Genomic DNA, 18,667 nt, shown 5'->3' with positions numbered 1-18,667 from the left:
TAGTGAGAAATATGCGTCCAAAACCTCTTTAATGAGGCTTACCCAACAAATTGGGAGCACACCTCACACCGACCTCACAACCCTATCCCACCATATATTGGGAGATGTTCCCAATGTGCGGCTAGAAGGCGCTGTGAGGTTGGTTTTAGGAGCAGATCCGGACTACTACTCATTACCCAGAGGTGACGGGATCTGCTCCTCACAAATGGGCGCCTCACAGGCACATCCACCGTGCATTGGGGACATCTTCCGTGAATGTGCGTGTGAGGCGCCTGGTGTGAGGAGCAGATCCGGTCGCATTGAGGCAGTGACCATTGAGCCCACTGCCCAGAAGCCAGAACCCCACACTCGGACACTCCCACTGTCCTACTCCCACAGACCAGACAACGGCAAAAAACCGTTATATTAATCGCCGAGGATTCTTGCTAAAACCTCTGAAAAACCCTTTCCTCCCTCCAAGTAGAAAATGCAGGTGATAACCTGCAAAAACACAACTTCTAACCCTCTTTCTTCATTCTCAACGGTTTCCGCTACTCATTCCCGCCAAATCAAGTTTCTCTCAGGAGTATTACCGTTACAATTCAACTGTAAGCTCCCCAGAACCAGAGTCTCTCCTTTTGTTGACTGTTCAGGTTTTGCAGATGGGAGAACACAAAAATGGAAGATTATTAGGGGTCAAGAATTGGGACTACTGAGGCATTCTTCTGACACTCGTAGAGAAATCGGGGCTGTTAATGGAAGCAAAGGGGAAAGTTTGTCACCATGGGATGAGAAACCCTATGAATTGTTACCGGGGGGAAGGAGAGCTTACCTTGATGAGCGGGACATTGTGACGTTTCTCGATCCTCCGAAAGAGTTGATTCCGTTGGACCCAGCTTCATACAATCCTGCTGTCTATCTTTGGTGAGTTATAATCTTGATTATAGATGTTTCGTTAAAATTGTTCAGGCGTAGCATAAATTGACATGCTGAAATTGGTTAATATCGCTTGGCTTCTCTTCGATTATGAGGTTGAGAGAGAGAATGGATGTTAATTTTTTATTTTTGGAATATTGATCATTCTATTACATATATGTCTAAATTTTACTGTGGGCTGACAAAAATTCGTTTTTGTAATCTCAAGGAAAAAAATAGGAGATATTCCAGAGGAAAGGCGACATCGGCTGATATACTTGCTGAAACCTAGGTTGTTTCTTTCAGATTCTCTTTGAATTGTATTCTAATTGTGCTTGAACTGTTTCCCATGTAATGCAATTTCTGCTTTCTTGAAAGGGCATTTATGTTTTGATTAAACATGATTAAACTAAGTCTATCCATTGGGCTTTGTGCTGCATTATGACGAAAATAAGCAGAACAAGTTATTCTATGATCTTTAAGGAATGATGTATTTTTCAATTGTGATGCAGACTTATATCAAGGGTTTGGGAAATAGCAGGAACACGATATGAGGATTCTAAGTTAGCAAAGAAAAGTGCTTCCAGCTTGATATCTACTGAAGATAGTGAAGTGGCAGTTGAGGTCTGGGACTGCAGAACAAGTGGAGGTACATTTCTAACATATGCATGTGTAGATCTATTGTATGATTTTGACAATTGTTCATCCAATTAAAAGAACAATCATTTCATGTGCACATCAGACCTCTGTTGCCCCTTCTCTATCATCTATCCAATGAGTCAGCTCCGGAATTTGCACTTCTAGTCACCCGTTTGAATGATTTCCCCATTATGAATTTGCCTCTAAGGTGCTTGTTTTTGGTGCTTTTCTTTTCTTAGATACAGTGTAAAGTTCTTAATTCTATTTATTTATTTATTTATTGATTGATTCTCTATTCCTGTTTTGTTAGAAACCACATTCAATTTGATCTGTCAACATGCCGTATATTGTTGACCTTATTGCATATTCAACTTCATTTTAAGAATTGTTAACAGTTGTAACCTGATGTCTTTCTTCTTATATCTGTCTTATGTTTCTGTGCCTTTATTTTCTCAGTATTTTATGACATTGATATTGTTATTGAATAGGACCTTTTCCTATCTCTTGGATAAATTTCTTCAACAAGGTAATCCTGTTTCCTGTACTTTATATTTTCAGGATGTCCAAACCTATAATTATTTCATATTGCTTACTACTTGTGTAGTACCATGTGTGCATTTATGGCTTCTTATATAGATTCAGTTTTTCATCCTATGCATGTAATCAGGCTGTATTTCATTGTAAGGATGGGAAGACTTATGGACGGATTGCTTTTGGTAAGTTCATTTCTTTTTGAGAGAATACATTATGTTGTCAGGAGGCTCATACGTGCATTAGTGCTGTTCAATTTTAAATATCTTCAAACAATTTAATTTTAAATGATTATAGAGGGCAGTCTTTGTATTTTGGGAATTTTAATATTGTCAGTATATCTCTATGAATTTTGTGAAACAGGCCAATTGATATTGCTTTTATCAGTGAACTCCATTTCCTTTATGTTCTACTATGAATAAAGAGTTATGTAGGTTTTGAATGTGATATATCATTAGGTAAAATTTAAAATGGGTAATTATTGAAGGGAGGTTCTTCACATGATTATAAAATTCAAAATCCCACTTGTATTGGTGTAATTTTAAATTTTAATATCAAGTTGAGGATTTTCAGTTCCAAATATTTGAGGGTGCATCTCTTTGTAGAGAGATTGGACCAAATGGGCCTTGCTTTACTTCAGCTGTTTACTGTCCTTATGGGCCCTTAACACATTAGTTCTTATGTTTATTGGGTCAGCTGCCTAACTAGGGGCACCCATGTAATTTTTCTTTTAAATTAATCCTGCACATACATAAAGAGTCTAAGGGAGTGAGAGAGGGACATTTTTCTCTTCTCTTCTCTTCCTCTTTTTTTCTAACTTCTTTCTCTTCAACACCTCTTTCTCTCTTCTTCCTTATTTTTCTTGTTATACGTGGGAAATTCTTGGACTGGTTTTCTTCTTGGTATCAGAGCAGGTTCCCACTTCCTGCTTTTCTTCTCTTAGACCCCTAGACAGTGTGTATGGACAAGTAAGTAAGCTGCTGATTGATTGAAGATTGATGCTGCCCAGTCAGGGGAGATTTCTAGAGAAGATATATCATTTAGGTTGAGGCCCAAGATAGGTTTTTGGAGATTTTTCCTAGAAACCCTAGTTGATTGGAGAAATCGGACTAAGAGGCTTAGAGAGAGTTTAAAGCTGGCACTTGGGGCTTAAAAAGGGAGTTTACTGACCCATTTGGAGGTCGACTCTAGCTAGAGAAATTTCTAGAGTCCTTGGAAGGAGTGGCCGCAAGTTCTTTCTTCTCTCTCTCGCCTATTTTCTCTCATTATATCGGGTGCTGTAAAACCCTAGTTTTCTATTTCAGGAAATCTTAGGTTAGTAATTTTTGATAATAGTATCTTGTTTTGATATTCGTTTGCCTTCGTTTAATCAATGGAGCATACTAGAGGTGAGACAAAATACCCTACAAACTTTGGATGTGGTCAGGGGTCCATAGAAAATCTTTGTGGGGTAGTGACTACTGTGAAGCTAGATGGGACAAACTATTTGGCATGGTCTTAATTAATAAAAATTCATGTTTGTAGCAGAGGAAAATTGGGGTATATCACTGGGAGTAAGACAAAACCCAAGGAGGACGATCCTTCCTATGAGAAGTGGGTGCAAGATAATTACATTGTTGTAAGATGGTTGGTGAACACTATGCAACCTCATATTAGTCAACACTACTTGTGGTTAGAGATTGCTAAGGAAGTAGGGGATATTGTTAAAGAGACCCACTCACAGAAGTTAAATGTTGCTAGAGCCTGCAAATTGAAGAATGATGTGAATAATTTGAGATAAGGGGAGAACCCATTAGTTGTGTATTTCTCAATATTGAAGGCTATGTGGCAGGAAATTGATTTGATGGAGACAGTTCAATGAGGATGCACAACAGATGCTGAAACTCATAGGAAATTGGTGGAGAGGAATCAGGTTTTTGAGTTCCTAATCAGGCTCAATCTTGAGCATAGTTTTCAAGGTGCCTAGGTGAGGATAGGCAACATGGGGGCGCCTTGTCGCCTAGTCACCTAGGCGATGGATTTTTTTATGTAGAAAACATAGATCCTAGGGTAGTTCCCTAGGTACCATAGCTGTATTTCCTTAATGATTATTCATAAATTTCAAAAGAAAAGTATAGAGTTCATGTTAAAATATAGAAAATCAACATATTAATGAGAAGAAAAAGAAGAATAAAAAAAATATAGGGGCTGAACCCTTATTTTTGTTATAGTAGTAGTAGTGGTTCAGGTTTTAAAGCCTTTGAGGATTTAATACAGCATTTAACAATGTTTGTATTGATTAAACCCTAACAAATAAGAAAATAATAAAAAGAAATTAGTATATAAATACACAATGGATATTTTAGTTTAATAGTGCCTATTTTATAATTATAATGTCAAAAGATAAAGAATAAAAAAGTATTTTATAATACATAGCACAAAATTTCTTGGTGATTAGGTGAGGCAAGCCTCAAAGGGTGCCTTGTTGCCTAGGCGTTGCCTTGACAAATATGATCCCGAGTATGATATAGTCAGATAGAATGTGTTAGCTAAGGATGGGGTGACCCTTTCTTAGGATTATTCTATGGTTAGTAGTGAGGAGAGCAGGAGACATGTTTAGATTGTGGAGATCCCATTGGAACACTTTGCTAATGCTGGGACAAAGCAGAAGGATGGTACTGAGAGAAAGGAGGTTGTGCGTGAATGCTACAAGAAGCCAAAGCACACAAAGGATGCCTGTTGGAAATTACATCCAGAGCTCTTACCCGCCAGATTCAAGAATAATAATAACAATGACAGAAAGAGTGGGAATGGGAAAGGAGGCAAGGCTAATATAGCCACCTCCTCTGATGGTGAGAAGGGCAATGTGATAAGAAGTCTATGGGGGAACAACTTGCAACCGACAGGGCTAAATATGAGAAATCAAGGTTCTAAATATTGACATAGGCCGATCGGTGCTTTTTTTTTAATGTTTTATTTATTTTTTTTCAAAACCGGTTCAGAGGGGTCAGTTTAAGTCCCAACTACCCTTTGAACCATGACCTGACCCGATACACCCCTTTGTAGGGGCGTATCAGGAAGGCCCCGGTACGATACATAATGATATTTTGAACCTTGTGAGAAATATGGCCGCATCATTAGCCATCTATTGTCTACTTCAGCTTTTGCTCCACCCAGTAACAACTCCACCTCTGCCTATGCTCACTTAGGTATTTGTGCTACAGCAAATCATGCCTCTACCTCAGGTAATCATAGGATTCCCTAGATAATAGATTATGGTGCTTTTGACCATATGACTAGTCCTTCCACTTTATTTGCTACTTACCAACTCTTATCTGGTCATGACAAAATATCCCTCGTTGATGGTTCTCTTGCCTCCATCTCAGGAAAGGGGGACATCGAAACCTCGGGCTCCCTTACTTTGACTTTTGTGCTTCATGTACCTAAACTTAATATCAACCTACTTTCAGTTAGTAATTTGACTAAACCTTTGAACTGTAGTGTAACATTCTTTCATTCTTATTGTGTTTTTCAGGACATGAAACCTTAGAAGGTGATTGGGAGTGGCTATGAGGTAAATGAGATATATTTGTTAGACATGCCTGAATAGAGCCGAGTACTACCTTAGAAATCAGCTTTTGGATCTACAGTTTTAGAGTCAATTAGTCATGTCATGTTATGTCATCATCGTTTGGGTTATCTGTCTTTTTCTTATTTAAATCTTTTGTTTCCTGCATCGAAGGAGTTAGTCTATTGAATCTACATTATGAGTCCTATGAGTTTTCAAAACATTGTAGAAACTCTTATACAACAAGTAATAAAAGATCCATTTTTCCTTTTAACACTGCTCATTTTGATGTGTGGGGGCCTTACCATTTACCTTGCATGGGAGGCTATAAATATTTTATTTTGTTAATTGATGACTTCTCTCGTTACACTTGGTTGTATCTTATGCATTCACATGAAGTACCTAAACTTGTTCAAGAATTTCATGAATTTGTGCTTACTCAGTTTGACACCTAGATCAAAATATTCCGATCAGATAATGTTAAGGAATGTTTTGAGAAGGATCTTGCCTTTTATTTTGAGAAGTTTGGAGTTGTTCACCAAAGCTCTTGTGCCCGCACTCTAAAACAAAATGGGGTAGCAAAGAGAAAGAATTGACACTGTGGAAATTTCTAGAAGCATCCTTTTTGCTTCCCATGTCCCTATAAGGTTTTGGGGTGATGCAGTGATGACAACTACATATCTTATTAACCGTATACCTTCTTGGGTTTTGGGGTTCAAGTCTCCCTTCAGTGTTCTCTTTCCAAACCAAGAAGTTTTCTCCATTCCTTTGCGAGTCTTTGGGTGCACTTGCCATGTTCATGTTCCTAGTTCCCAAAGACATAGTTTGAACCCAAGTCCAGGAAGTGTATTTTTCTAGGGTATGCCTCTACAACATAAGGGTTATTGTTGCTTCGATCTCAGTAGTGGCACCCGGTTTGTTTCTATGGATGTCACTTTTGTAGAGTCAACCCCCTTTTATAGCCATTCTTCTAAGGGGGAGCCCTCTAGTGAGTTGTTTGCTTCTCCCCCACCTTTACCAGCTCCTATTGACTCTTGTATCGGTCCTCCTTCAGCTCCTTTGACTCCTGTAGTTGAATCTTCTGGCTCCTCCATTCCTACACCTTTCTTCCTCCTAGTCCTCCGATGTTCACTACACCTATTCTTCAAAGGTGGTACCAACGACAAAGACTAAGGCATGAACATCTTGTTCCCCCATTTCTAGGTGAGCCTCTAGAACTTCCAATCATTGAAGAGAGGACAAGTCCTATAGAACCACAACTAGTACCCTCATTCCTAGACCTTGACCTACCCATTGCTGTAAGAAAAGGTAAAAGGAAATGTACTGTTCATTGCATTTCCAAACACCTTTCTTACAATTATTGTCCCCTTCCTACTATTCCTTCTTAGCCTCCATTTCATTCCAGTCTGCCCCTAAGAATGTATGAAAAGCCTTATCCAAGCTAGAATGGAGGGATGCTATGAGAACTGAGATAGAAGCACTTCATAAGAACAATACTTGGTTGGGATATTGTAGACTTACCTGCTAGGAATGAGCTTGTTGGTTGTAAATGGGTTTATACCATAAAATACCATGCCAATGGATAGATTAAGAGGAAGCCCGCCTTGTTGCCAAGGGGTGTACTCAGGTCTATGGGATTGATTATATTATATGGAGACCTTTTCTCTAGTGGCAAAGATGACATTTATGAGAGTTCTCTTGCCTTTGGTAGTAAATTATGATTTGCCTTTTTACCAGTTTGATGTAAAAAATGCCTTCTTGAATGATGACTTGATAGAAGAGGTGTATATGTCCCTTCCCCTTGGAATGATAGGTGTGTAAATTGAAGAAATGTCTTTATGGACTTAAGCAATCTCCTTATGCTTGGTTTGGTAGATTTAGGACTGCACTTATTCAGTTTGGTTATACATAGACACGGTTAGATCACACTCTATTTGTGAAGAGGAGAGCTTCTTCTTATGTTACCTTCCTCATTGCGTATGTGGATGACAACGTTGTCACAGACTCATAGGTCCAAAGATTTGGGGGAGTTGAGGTACTTCTTGCGCATTGGGGTTGCTAGGTCCAAAGAGGGACTTTTCATCGTGTGTTGGACTTCATGAAAAGTTGAGGACTTTTCACTATTACTCAGCCATGCATTTCCTATGCTGCGCGGTTGATTAGCCAGTTTATGCATGCTCCTACAGACACATATGAAGTTAGAAGCATATGCAAATGCTGATTGGGTAGGCAGTTTAGATGACAAAATATCCACATTAGATTATTGTGCCATGGTGGCTGGAAACATTGTCTCCTGGAGGAGTAAGTTATTGCCCGATCTTTAGCTAAGACAGAGTATAGGGCTATTGCTCATGGGGTGTCGGAGTTGTTGTGGCTCAGATCTCTCTTAGAAGAGATGGGATTGATTATATAGGTCACTAATGTTGTAATGTGATAATCAGGCCGCCATTTACATTGCTCATAACCTGGTTCAGCATGACAGAATCAAACACATTGAGGTAGTCAGGCACTTCATACAAGAGAGAGTGGCCTCAGGAGAAGTGTGCCTCCCTTTTATCTCATCAAAGGAACAACTGGCAGACATCTTGACCAAGGGTACCTAAGTCAAAGCTCCAACACTATATAAGCAAGCTGGGCATGATTGACATTTATGCTCAGCTTGAGGGGGAGTGTAGAGAGATTGGGTCAAATAGGCCTTAGTTTGGTGGCCGAATGGGCCTTGCTTTATTTCAACTGTTTATTATTTTATTTCTGCTGTAATGGGCTGTCTTTATGGGTCCTTAACACATTAGTTCTTATGTTTATTGGGTCAGCTGCCTAACCAGGGCACCCATGTAATTTTTCTTTTAAATTAATTCAACACATATATAGAGTAAGGGAGTGAGAGAGGGACATTTTTCTCTACTCTTCTCTTCCTCTTTTCTTCCAACTTCTTCTTTCTCTTGAACAGCTCTTTCTCTCTTCTTCCTTATTTTTCTTGCTATACAAGTAAGAAATTCTTGGATTGGCTTTCTTCTTCTTTATTTATTTTAATTATTAAGCTTTTCATAGCTAGTTGTTTTGCTACTTTTGCTGCTACTTGACAATGTAAAATAACGAGGGCATGGAACATGGATATCCTAATATTTGGAGCAGCTTTAGAAGATTCTTCCATATGTTCTTCCCATATTGTCCAAAGAATAGATGTTTTTTCCTCATTTTCTTAATGTATTGTAGTCCAACCCACTCATCTTGGTTTAAACGAACTTGTCTGAAGTATTTTGTTCATGCCCTTGACTACTTGGTCCACTCTCCGTTGGCCCCTTTGTCACCATATTTGTTCAATTCACCTAATTAAACCTGTGTTCAATTCCCTTTGCTTGCTTAACACCTTAGGAACCTTTGTCACCTCATCTCCTCCAATGATGAATACCCGATGGGTTTGCCAACTCTTGTGTTTCATCTTCCAAAGAAAAGCTAAAGTTTGAACTTTTGCGCACTTCTTTCTGTTTAAACATCACAAATCCTCATTCTAGTAATTTCCTAGCTCAATGTTTTAATAGCACAAGGCACAAAATAATGCAAGGGGCATTTTGTACATGAGGCATGAGGTGCAAGGTGAGGTGCATGCCTTTTTGAAGCAAGGTGTTAAAATGCAAAAAGTGCTAAACAATCCAGAAAAAGCCAAAACATTAAAAATATTAAACACAATATTAATTAAGAATATAAACTTAAGTTTTAAAACAAATGTTTTGAAAAAACCTATTATCTCAAGTTAATATACGTAAAAATAACATGTAAAATATGTTTAAAATGAAAATCTAAAAAATAAAATGAAGTAGAAAATATAAAACATATTCAAGCACATAAAGCTCTTAATGTCTTTATTCTTTTTCCCGATTTCATTACTTCAAATAGCTAATGTGATGTTAAATATTATGCATTCTTGGTTCTACAAGCTGCCTTTGTACCAAGCCCCTTGAGGCAAGCCTAAACAAGTCCACATCAAGGTCTTAAATTCTTAATCCCTATAAAGGTTTTATAACTTTAAGTGCCTTTTAAAAATATCTTTTATTAGGATGAATGAATGAGCAACATTAGTAAATACGGGGTTTTTGGAGCTTCGAGGGGCTTGGTTGGGGGTTTGCCGGCCCAACTGCTAGACATAAAAGAATAGAAAAAATGCACAAATTTTCAAAAGGCGCATGCCTTTTGAAAGTGTTGTGCTTGGGACCCAGATGAGGCACATTTTAGAGTATGTTCCTCACCTTTCAAATCACCGGGACATTTGAAAATAACCAATTTAGCTGTGTCATGTAACTCAACCTCTTCAACCTGTTTGTGTGAGTCATTTGAGTAATTTCCCACCTTGTACCTCCTTTCCACATAGCAACTTCAATGGGCGTTGCAAGCCAAACTATGTGAGTCAATCTGTCACAAAAAAAAAAAACTTATTGGGAATGGACCTGACATCACATCTACCAACCTCAATGCCGTTGAGTGTAGATCCCTTTACAAAGTAGCCCTCCAAGCCTGGCCCGGGCCCGAGCCCGAGCCCGACCCGATACTATTACATATAATAGAAATATACATTATTTATATATAATAAATATATAATATGTATTTATTTATAAAGTTATTATCAAATATTAATTTACTATTTAGGAAATATGAATTAATTTATTAAATTATTACCAAATTAATATAATTGTTTGCTGGAACACAGTTGCCGAAGAAGAAAAAGAAGAGAAGAAGAAGAGGAGAATGTTTGAGAATGGTGGCTCAAAACCTTTCAGCCGACCCTACTATCTTATATATATGTTTATCACATAGTGTTACATGAATGGACTAGAACGCCCTTGATTAGTGATGGGACACCTAGACAAATAAAACATCAAACAAGTTTAGGCCCAATAACTAAGGCCCAATAACTAATGACTTAAGACCCAGCAATGACTGACATATACTTTAAATCAACCAAACCAACACTCCCCCTCAAGCTAAGCATGGATGTCAGTCATGTTTAGCTTGCCAAGTAAGTCCAAGAATTTCATTGAAGCTAGCCCTTTTGTTAGCACATCTGCAATTTGCATCTCGGAAGGAGTATAAAGAATGCAGAGTTCCCCTGAAACTATTCTTTCTCTAACGAAGTGTCGGTCAATCTCGATATGTTTCGTCCTATCATGTTGCATTGGGTTATTTGCAATGTTGATGGCAGCCTTTTTGTCACAGTACAACCTGAGAGGACACTCGATCTTTATCCCGAGTTCACTAATAAGGGTCCTAATCCATAGAAGTTCAGCAACACCATGAGCCATAGCTCGATATTCAGCCTCTGCACTTGATCTAGCAACCACATTTTGCTTTTTACTCCGCCATGTAACCAGATTCCCTCCAACAGACGTGCAATACCCAGAAGTTGACTTTCCTGTCCCCAACAGAACCGGCCCAATCTGCATCAGTATACGCTTGAATTTCAATTTTATTGTGTTTTCTGAACAGAATTCCTTTTCCTGGGCAAGTCTTCAAGTACCTAAGAATCCTTTCCACTGCTCTCATATGAGGGATCTTTGGAGAGTGCATGAACTGGCTGACAACATGTACAACATAGGCAATATCTGGTCGAGTGATAGACAGATATATCAACTTCCCTACCAACTTTTGGTATTTCTCTTTATCAAGGTAGTCCTCTCCTACTGATTCCTGTAGACCATGGTTTTGTTCTATTGGAGTATCTGCTGGCCTACACTCCATCATGCCTGTCTCTTCTAGGAGGTAAAGAACATACTTCTGCTGACATATATGGATGCCCTCTTTTGACCTAACGACTTCAATCCTAAGGAAGTATCTCAGAAGGCCCAAGTCTTTGATCTCAAACTCAGATGCCAAGAACTTCTTTAATCTTTTTATCTCTTCTAGATCATCCCCAATAATCACTATATCATCCACATAGACAATGAGTGCTGTAAGTTTGCTATTTTGTTTCCTTATGAATAAGGTATAATTTGCCCCACTTTGAGTGTACCCCACTTTCTTCATGGCCCCACAAAGCTTCTTAAACAAGCCCGAGGAGACTGCTTAAGACCATATAATGCTTTCCTCAATTTACACACTTTTTTTATCAAAAACATAGCCTGGTGGTGTATCCATGAATACCTCTTCATGTAGATCACCATTTAGGAAAGCATTCTTCACATCCAGCTGATGAAGCTCCCATGAAAAGTTTGTAGCTAATGACAATAAAATCCAAATTGTGTTGAGCTTCGCTATTGGAGCAAAGGTTTCTTTGTAGTCAATCCCTTCCTTTTGAGTAAACCCTTTTGCCACAAGTCTGGCCTTGTACCTTTCAATGGACCCGTCCTCCCTATGCTTTACAGTGAACACCCACTTGCATCCGATAGTGCTCTTCCCTTCTGGTAGATCCACTAATTCCCAAGTCCCTGCTTTCATTAAGGCTTTCATTTCTTCATTCATAGCCTCTTTCCATCTTGGGTCAGACACTGCCTTTGAGCATTGATGTAACTGTTTTTGGTCGCGTACCAAATTTTTGTGATGTATAATTTTTTTTTGGCTAAGTACATCGTTATTTGACCCAGTGGTGATGTGCCTTGGTGATGAGCTACTTGGTGGCGAACTCCCTGGTGGAGAGCTACCTGGTGACGAACTGCTTGGTGGCGAACTCCCTGGTGGAGAACTGCCTGGTGGTGAGCTCCCTGGTGGCGAGCTACTTGGTGGCGAACTCCCTGGGGGAGAATTTCCTGGTGGCGAACTGCCTGGTGGCGAATTCCTGGTGGCGAACTCCCTGGTGGCGAACTGCCTGGGGGACTCATCATTTGACCTGCTCCTAGGCGGCCTGCAACTCAGAGGATGGTGGAGCTCCCTGGTGCAGCGCAACCCGACTGCCCTCTGCATGAGGTGATTTCCTCTCCTTTGTAGGCGACGGGAGCTGAGGGACCTGCGAGAACTGAATCAGAGGACCCGGGGGTATTTTCCCGGCGGGGACTCTCCGATGCCTAAGTTAGCATTCTGATTACAGAGAGCTTGGAGAGAAATGAGAGAGCTAGAGAGCAGGGGTTACCATCCTTTTATTTTTTCCCCTCTTGGCTTTGGGGGTCGGAGTCCTTATATAGTGGTGTCCTCGTGGGTTAGGTGGGTGAAAAGCCTTCAAACGGTAAGACTCGTCATATCTTGTCAGAACCGGGGTATGGTGGTGAACTCCTCGCGGTTGTCAGGCTGGCGCTTGTGTCAGGCGGCCAAGTCGGCGCCTGGGCCAGGTTGTCAGGTCGGCGCCTGTGTTAGTTGGCGGGTCGGTGTTTGGGCCAGGTTGTTAGGTCGGCACCTGTGTCAGTCGGCAGGTCGGTGTCTGGGCCAGGTTGTCAGGTCGGCGCCTGTGTCAGTCGGCGGGTCGGTGTCTGTGCCAGGTTGTCAGGTTGGTGCCTGTGTCAGTCGGCGGGTCGATTTCTGGGCCAGGTTGTCAGGTCGACGCCTGTGTCAGTCGGCGGGTCGGTGTTTGGGCTAGGTTGTTAGGCAGGAGATCTTCCTGCGATATGCCAAACTACTCTTCTGTATCGAGCTACCCTACAAGTGGCGAGCTGCCCGGGGGAGCTATGCCGAGCTCCTTGGGCTATCGAGTTGCTTGTGGCGAGCTTTGCCGAGCTGCCTGGCTCCTTGGTGGCGAGCTCCTTGGAGAGCTGCCTAGCTCCTCGGCGAGCCCTTTGGTGAGCTACCGAGCTCCTTGGCGAGCTCCTTGGTGAGCTACCGAGCTCACGGGGTATGCTGTTATGGTTCATCGGTGGGCATCTCATGGGTTGCCAGGTCGGATCATGTGTCAGGCTGATCCGGCTAGGTCACGCAGGCCGTGCAGGCCGCGCGCAGGCCACGCCAGGCCGCGCCAGGTCGCGCGTAGGCCGAGTTAGGTCTGGCGCAGGCCGCGCCAGGCCGCGTGCAAGTCGCGCCAGGCTGCGCTAGGCCAGCCAGACCGGCGCCTGGGTGGGACATCAACTTGGTAAGTTGTTGCCTGGGTGTTTGCCTAGTTTTCACGAGGTGCCACGTGTCAGAATTTCACTGGAGGGCCAAATCTGCCCTCATCAAGTACCTTGTAGGGACATGCACGGAGGAGAGAGCAGACACAAAGGAATAATAACGAGGAGATAAACATGAGTAAGAAATAAAATCAGCAATGGGGTGTCGAATAATACAAGAACAGGTAGACTTACGAAGAGCAATAGGAAGATCCAAATCATAAGTATGTGTGATAAGATTACCTGGAGTTGCTGAGACAGGTTGATCCGAGTTCGATTGGTTGCTGCCATGAGTTAGAGGGCCCTTTTTCCTTCTGTTGTAGGTGATTCTTATATCTTTTTGTTGCCTACTGGAGTCCTCAGGAACATCTGCAGCATCAAGAGTGGTAACAGGCACAATGGGAGCCTTACTAGGTTCACCCGGGATGCTACATCTAGGAGGATCAGGAGGAGAAGATGGAAGGCCCGAGGCAGAAAGAGGCACAAAAAAGGAGGGGGAAGAAGAATCCTCTTCCATCCCACTAGTCTCCCCCTGAAGAGGATTATGGGAAGAATGAAAATAGGATTGAGACTCAAAAAATACCACATCTTTTGTGACATATTTCTTCTTGGTGATGGGATCATAACACTTGTAACCCAGTGTTATGATCGAAGAAGAAGAGAAGAAGAAGAGGAGAAAGTTTGAGAATGGTGGCTCCAAACCTTTCAGCTGACCCTATTATCTTATATATATGTTTATCACATAGTGTTACATGAATGGACTAGAATGCCCTTGATTAGTGATGGGACACCTAGACAAATAAAACATTAAACAAGTTTAGGCCGAATAACTAATGACTTAAGACCCAGCAATGACTAACATATACATTAAATCAGCCGAACCAACAACAATATTAGTTTATTAAATTACACAAAAAATTGGACATTTTATGTGCAGATCGGGCTTCAGGCCTTATATAAGGGCCGGACTCGGGCTCAAGATCTAGGCCTGAAGGTTGGGCTGGGATCGAGCTTGGGCCTGGACATTTCCTGTTGATAAAGAGGCAAAGCCCGGTCTGTAACAGGTCTAGATACAATACAATATGCCCTATACAGGGTGCGTTGTATCAAAATTTTGAACCTTGTTCTCACCAACAGTAAACCGGTCTTCTGTCTTCTCCTTTGCCGAAATTACTAGTGAAATTTCCCAATGTTCTTTTCCTTTATTGGATGACATTTTGATAACTCCAAGATGACTTGCCATTAGTATCTTTTCCTTTTTCCCTTGAATCAACATTGTGGCACTTTTTTTTTTTTTGATTGGGAATGGTAACTTCATTGATCAATTAAGTTATATTAAGTACAACTGTCAGCCCCTGAACAGGGCTAGTCCATTAGCTGATCTTCCAGTCCACTTGACAGAAGCCCCAATCTCCTTTATTATGTTGGTAATCTCCCTGATAGCATGTCTATAAATCCAAGCTCCCAAGCTATCCAATTTCAACCAATCAATGAGCATTTTAGAGTCTCCTATCTCTATTTGGTTTACTCCCCATCTGTTTGGCAAATCTCACACCTTGAAGCATAGCCATTACCTCCATCCTCAAAGAGTCTCCTACTCCTATAGGCCCTAAAAACATAGTGACAATTTTACGACCTCCATCTCTAAATACACCCCCAATTCCCGACAGTCCTGGGTTGCCTCTAGTTTTCCCTTCAAAGTTATAGCTTCATTCTGTATTGTGTTGGTGGGAACCATAATTCCTTGCACTTTAGGCCTAAAGGAAGATGTAGCTGCAATCTCTCTCCGGTTTCTGTAAATGTCCTCAGCTGAGAAATCCTTAAACATTCTGTGTTTTGTCATGGCATTTTTCTTAATTCAGTTTTTTTGCCCAACATTGATCTCAGCCTACCCTTAGGAAAACAAACTAATTACCTTTTCCCAAGCCAAAAATGTTCCAAGAGGACAATGGCATTGCTCTTTCTTTTGGCAATATATTTTCTTTCATCAACTTCTTTCACTGCCTTTCATTCACCAACCTTTTTGGACAAAATCACACCCTCATAAAAATCTTTGAACCAACATATTGCATCTCCCACTAATAGCATTAATGCTGCCTTAAACTATCTAATCTTTACTGCAGGTCTCCCACTGATTCTGGTTTCCTTGAGCAGGAAACTCTTTGCTTTAATCTTCAATCTCTTGCACCAACTTTCAAATCCTGTGCTTCAACCCTAGTGCTGCTCAGCTCAACTTCACATGGAATTTTAAACCTTCAATGAACTCCCATGTTCAAATCTTCTAATGTTCCATCCAACTCAACAATTACATCATCAACTTTCACAAGAGCTCATTCAAGCAATGTAAAATTTTCAATGTATTTATTTTTCTCCTAATTGCATTAATTCAGGTAGCTAATGTTAAACATCTTTTGGACTTGATGGGGAGGTGAATTGGGTATAACTGAAAACTTCCCCCAAAAATCAAAGTCTTCTTGAAGAGATTGAAACTAAATGCAGCAGAATGAAGGTGGAGTGTGTCCAAGTCTAGATGATGCAGTTATATAAGATGATTCAACAAGTAAACTAAATAACTGCAGTAGTTAATTTCATAAACAAAGTAATGCAGTTAACAAATGTATATAAGAGGGTAAAGTAACTGTAGAAACTTAAAGCAAGAACAAAATAAAGAAATAAGGAAAGAATAATAGACAGATGTCATTCAGTCTGTAAAATCAGAATAGAAATCTGAAAAATAAACAGAAATGAAGAAGAGAAGAGAAATAGTAGAAGAGGAAGAAGGAAGAATGAAGAAGGGAGAAGGAGAAGAGAGTTTGATCTGATCTCTCTCCATTCTCCTAATCTGTTTCAATAAAATAATAATTATGAATCAATTACAATATTGCCCTTAATGGGGCGGCCAGCTCCTAAACATAACTTAAAAGAAACAAAAAAGATGGTTAACAGGCCCAGATGGACAAGGCCCATTAACACTTACTTAACATATAAAAGAAAAAGAAATAAGATAAAGCACCAGGGCCTATCTAGCCTAGTTTCTCTACACTCTCCGTCAAGCTGAGCATAGATGTCAATCATACCCAACTTGCTTATGTAATGTATTAGTTTCCCTTTTGGAGCATCCTTTGTCAAGACATCAACCAACTGTTCTTCAGAGGCAATAAATGGCAAGCAAACTTCCCCTGAATCAACTCTTTCCCGTATAAAATGTCTATCAACCTCTATGTGCTTTGTTCTATCATGCTGGGCAGGAATATGTGCAATGTTAATAGCTGCTTGGTTGACACAATATAGCATCATTGGCTTCTCATAGTCAATATCAAATTCTCCCAAAAGGGATCTAAGCAGCAATAGTTATGAAACTCCATAGGCCATTGTCATGTACTTTGCCTCAGCTAAGGATTTGGTCATTACAGATTGTTTCTTACTCCTCCATGAAACAATGTTCCCTACCACCATAGTACAATATCTCGAGGTAGACCTCCTATCTTCAATACATCAGTCCAATCTGCAGCAGTGTATGCTTCTAGTTTCACGTGCCCATGCTTAGCAAAAAGAATGCCCTTCCCTAGAGTGCCTTTCAAATAACACAAAATTCTCTTAGTAGTTGCAATATGTGTGTCTCTAGGAGAATGCATGAACTAATTAATGACACTCACTACATAGGAAATATCTGGCCGAGTCATACAAAGATACAACAACTTCGCAAGCATTTTCCAGAACACTCCCCTATTAGGCAAAGCTCACCATCAGTAGCCGAGAGTTTGTGATTCAAATCTATATGTGTGGAGGGCAGTTTAGCACCAAGTTTTCTAGTCTCAACAAGGAGGTCAAGGACATACTTGCGTTGAGAAATGAAAATACCTTCTTTAGACCGAGAAACTTCAATTCCTAAAAATCTGAGTTCCCCTAAGTCTTTGATCTCAAATTCAGAGTTAAGAAACTTCTTAAGGCTAAGCACTTCTTGTGTATCACCACCAGTAACCATAGTGTCATCAACATAGGGTATGATAAGACTGAGTCTGTGTGTATCCAAAAGAAACAAGAGCAACTCTGGATCTTTCAAACCAAGCCCTAGGAGGTTGTTTGAGGCCATACAAGGACTTCTTCAATTTACACATCTTCCCCTTCATTTCCTTCCTATACACGCTGGAGGTAAAGACATGTACAACTCTTTATGCAAATCTCCATTCAAGAAGGCATTTTTAACATCAAATTGATAGATTGCCTAGTTAAAACTAGCAACCAATGATAACAAAGCCCAAATAAATGCCATTTCAGCTACAGGAGCAAATGTCTCTATGACACTACAAACAACTCCTTTGGATTCTCCCCCTAAGGAGAAATTCCAAAGAAAGGAATAGACACTACAAATGTGACATCCCTAGGCACAAAGTGGGTGCCAGCACAGGCTCATAATAACAATATCCCTTCTGTGTGGGGGCATATCCAAGAAAAATACACTTGTGAGCTTTAGGTTCAAATTTATGCCTTTGGTGGCTATAAACATGCACATAGCAAGTACATCCAAAAACCCGAAGAGGAAAGAGAAGAGATCCTTATCAGGATAAAGGAGGCTAAAGGGGGTCTTGAAACCCAAAACTTGGGAGGACATATGGTTCTCAAATATGTAGCTGTAACGACAACATCTCCTCAAAATTTAATAGGAACATGGGAAGCAAAGAGAAGGACATACGGTTTATTAGGTGTATTGTATCGTATTGGTGGCTTAACGATACGCCCCTATAGGGGTTGTATTGGGGTCTGACCTGGTTCAGGGGGTAGACCAGCCTTGAACTGACCCCTCTGAACCAGTTTCAAAGAAAAAAAAGACCAGGAGAGCAAGCTTCGATATGCGTATCGGCTTGTATCAATATTTTAAACCTTGTATGGGATTAAGAGAGAAAAGAAAAAGAAAAGAGTTGCTTTGATAACAAGATGTGATTCAGTCCTGTAAAATTGGAATAGAAATCTGAAAAATAAACAGAATTAGAGCAGAGAAGAGAAACGGTAGAAGAGGAAGAAGGAGAAGGAGAAGAGAGTTCATCTGATCTTTTTC

At 40.5% G+C, this 18,667-nt stretch overlaps 1 protein-coding gene across 2 annotated transcripts in view; it reads left to right on the top strand.

Moving 5' to 3' along the window:
- The first annotated feature begins 376 nt into the window (after positions 1-376).
- LOC148869880 (WD repeat protein) overlaps positions 377-18,667 on the top strand; it is a 33,053-nt gene continuing 14,762 nt past the window's right edge. The window contains exons 1-6 of one of the 2 annotated variants that reach the window (XR_016107638.1): positions 380-903; positions 1,124-1,186; positions 1,407-1,543; positions 2,022-2,059; positions 2,201-2,249; positions 5,579-5,617. Coding sequence is in view for 1 of the 2 variants with exons in the window: in XM_088971872.1 (XP_088827998.1) it covers positions 467-903; positions 1,124-1,186; positions 1,407-1,543; positions 2,022-2,059; positions 2,201-2,249 (724 nt within the window). In the remaining variant the exon portion in view is untranslated. Of the gene's footprint in view, positions 904-1,123; positions 1,187-1,406; positions 1,544-2,021; positions 2,060-2,200; positions 2,250-5,578; positions 5,618-18,667 lie in introns of both variants that reach the window. The other variant, XM_088971872.1, reaches the window with a different exon arrangement.

Source organism: Nelumbo lutea, chromosome 2, assembly GCF_056320005.1.
Source record: "Nelumbo lutea isolate HS-2025 chromosome 2, American lotus-T2T, whole genome shotgun sequence".
Taxonomy (NCBI): Eukaryota; Viridiplantae; Streptophyta; class Magnoliopsida; order Proteales; family Nelumbonaceae; genus Nelumbo; species Nelumbo lutea.
Note: the sequence above shows the minus strand (reverse complement) of the source record. Positions and strands in the feature narration are given on the sequence as shown.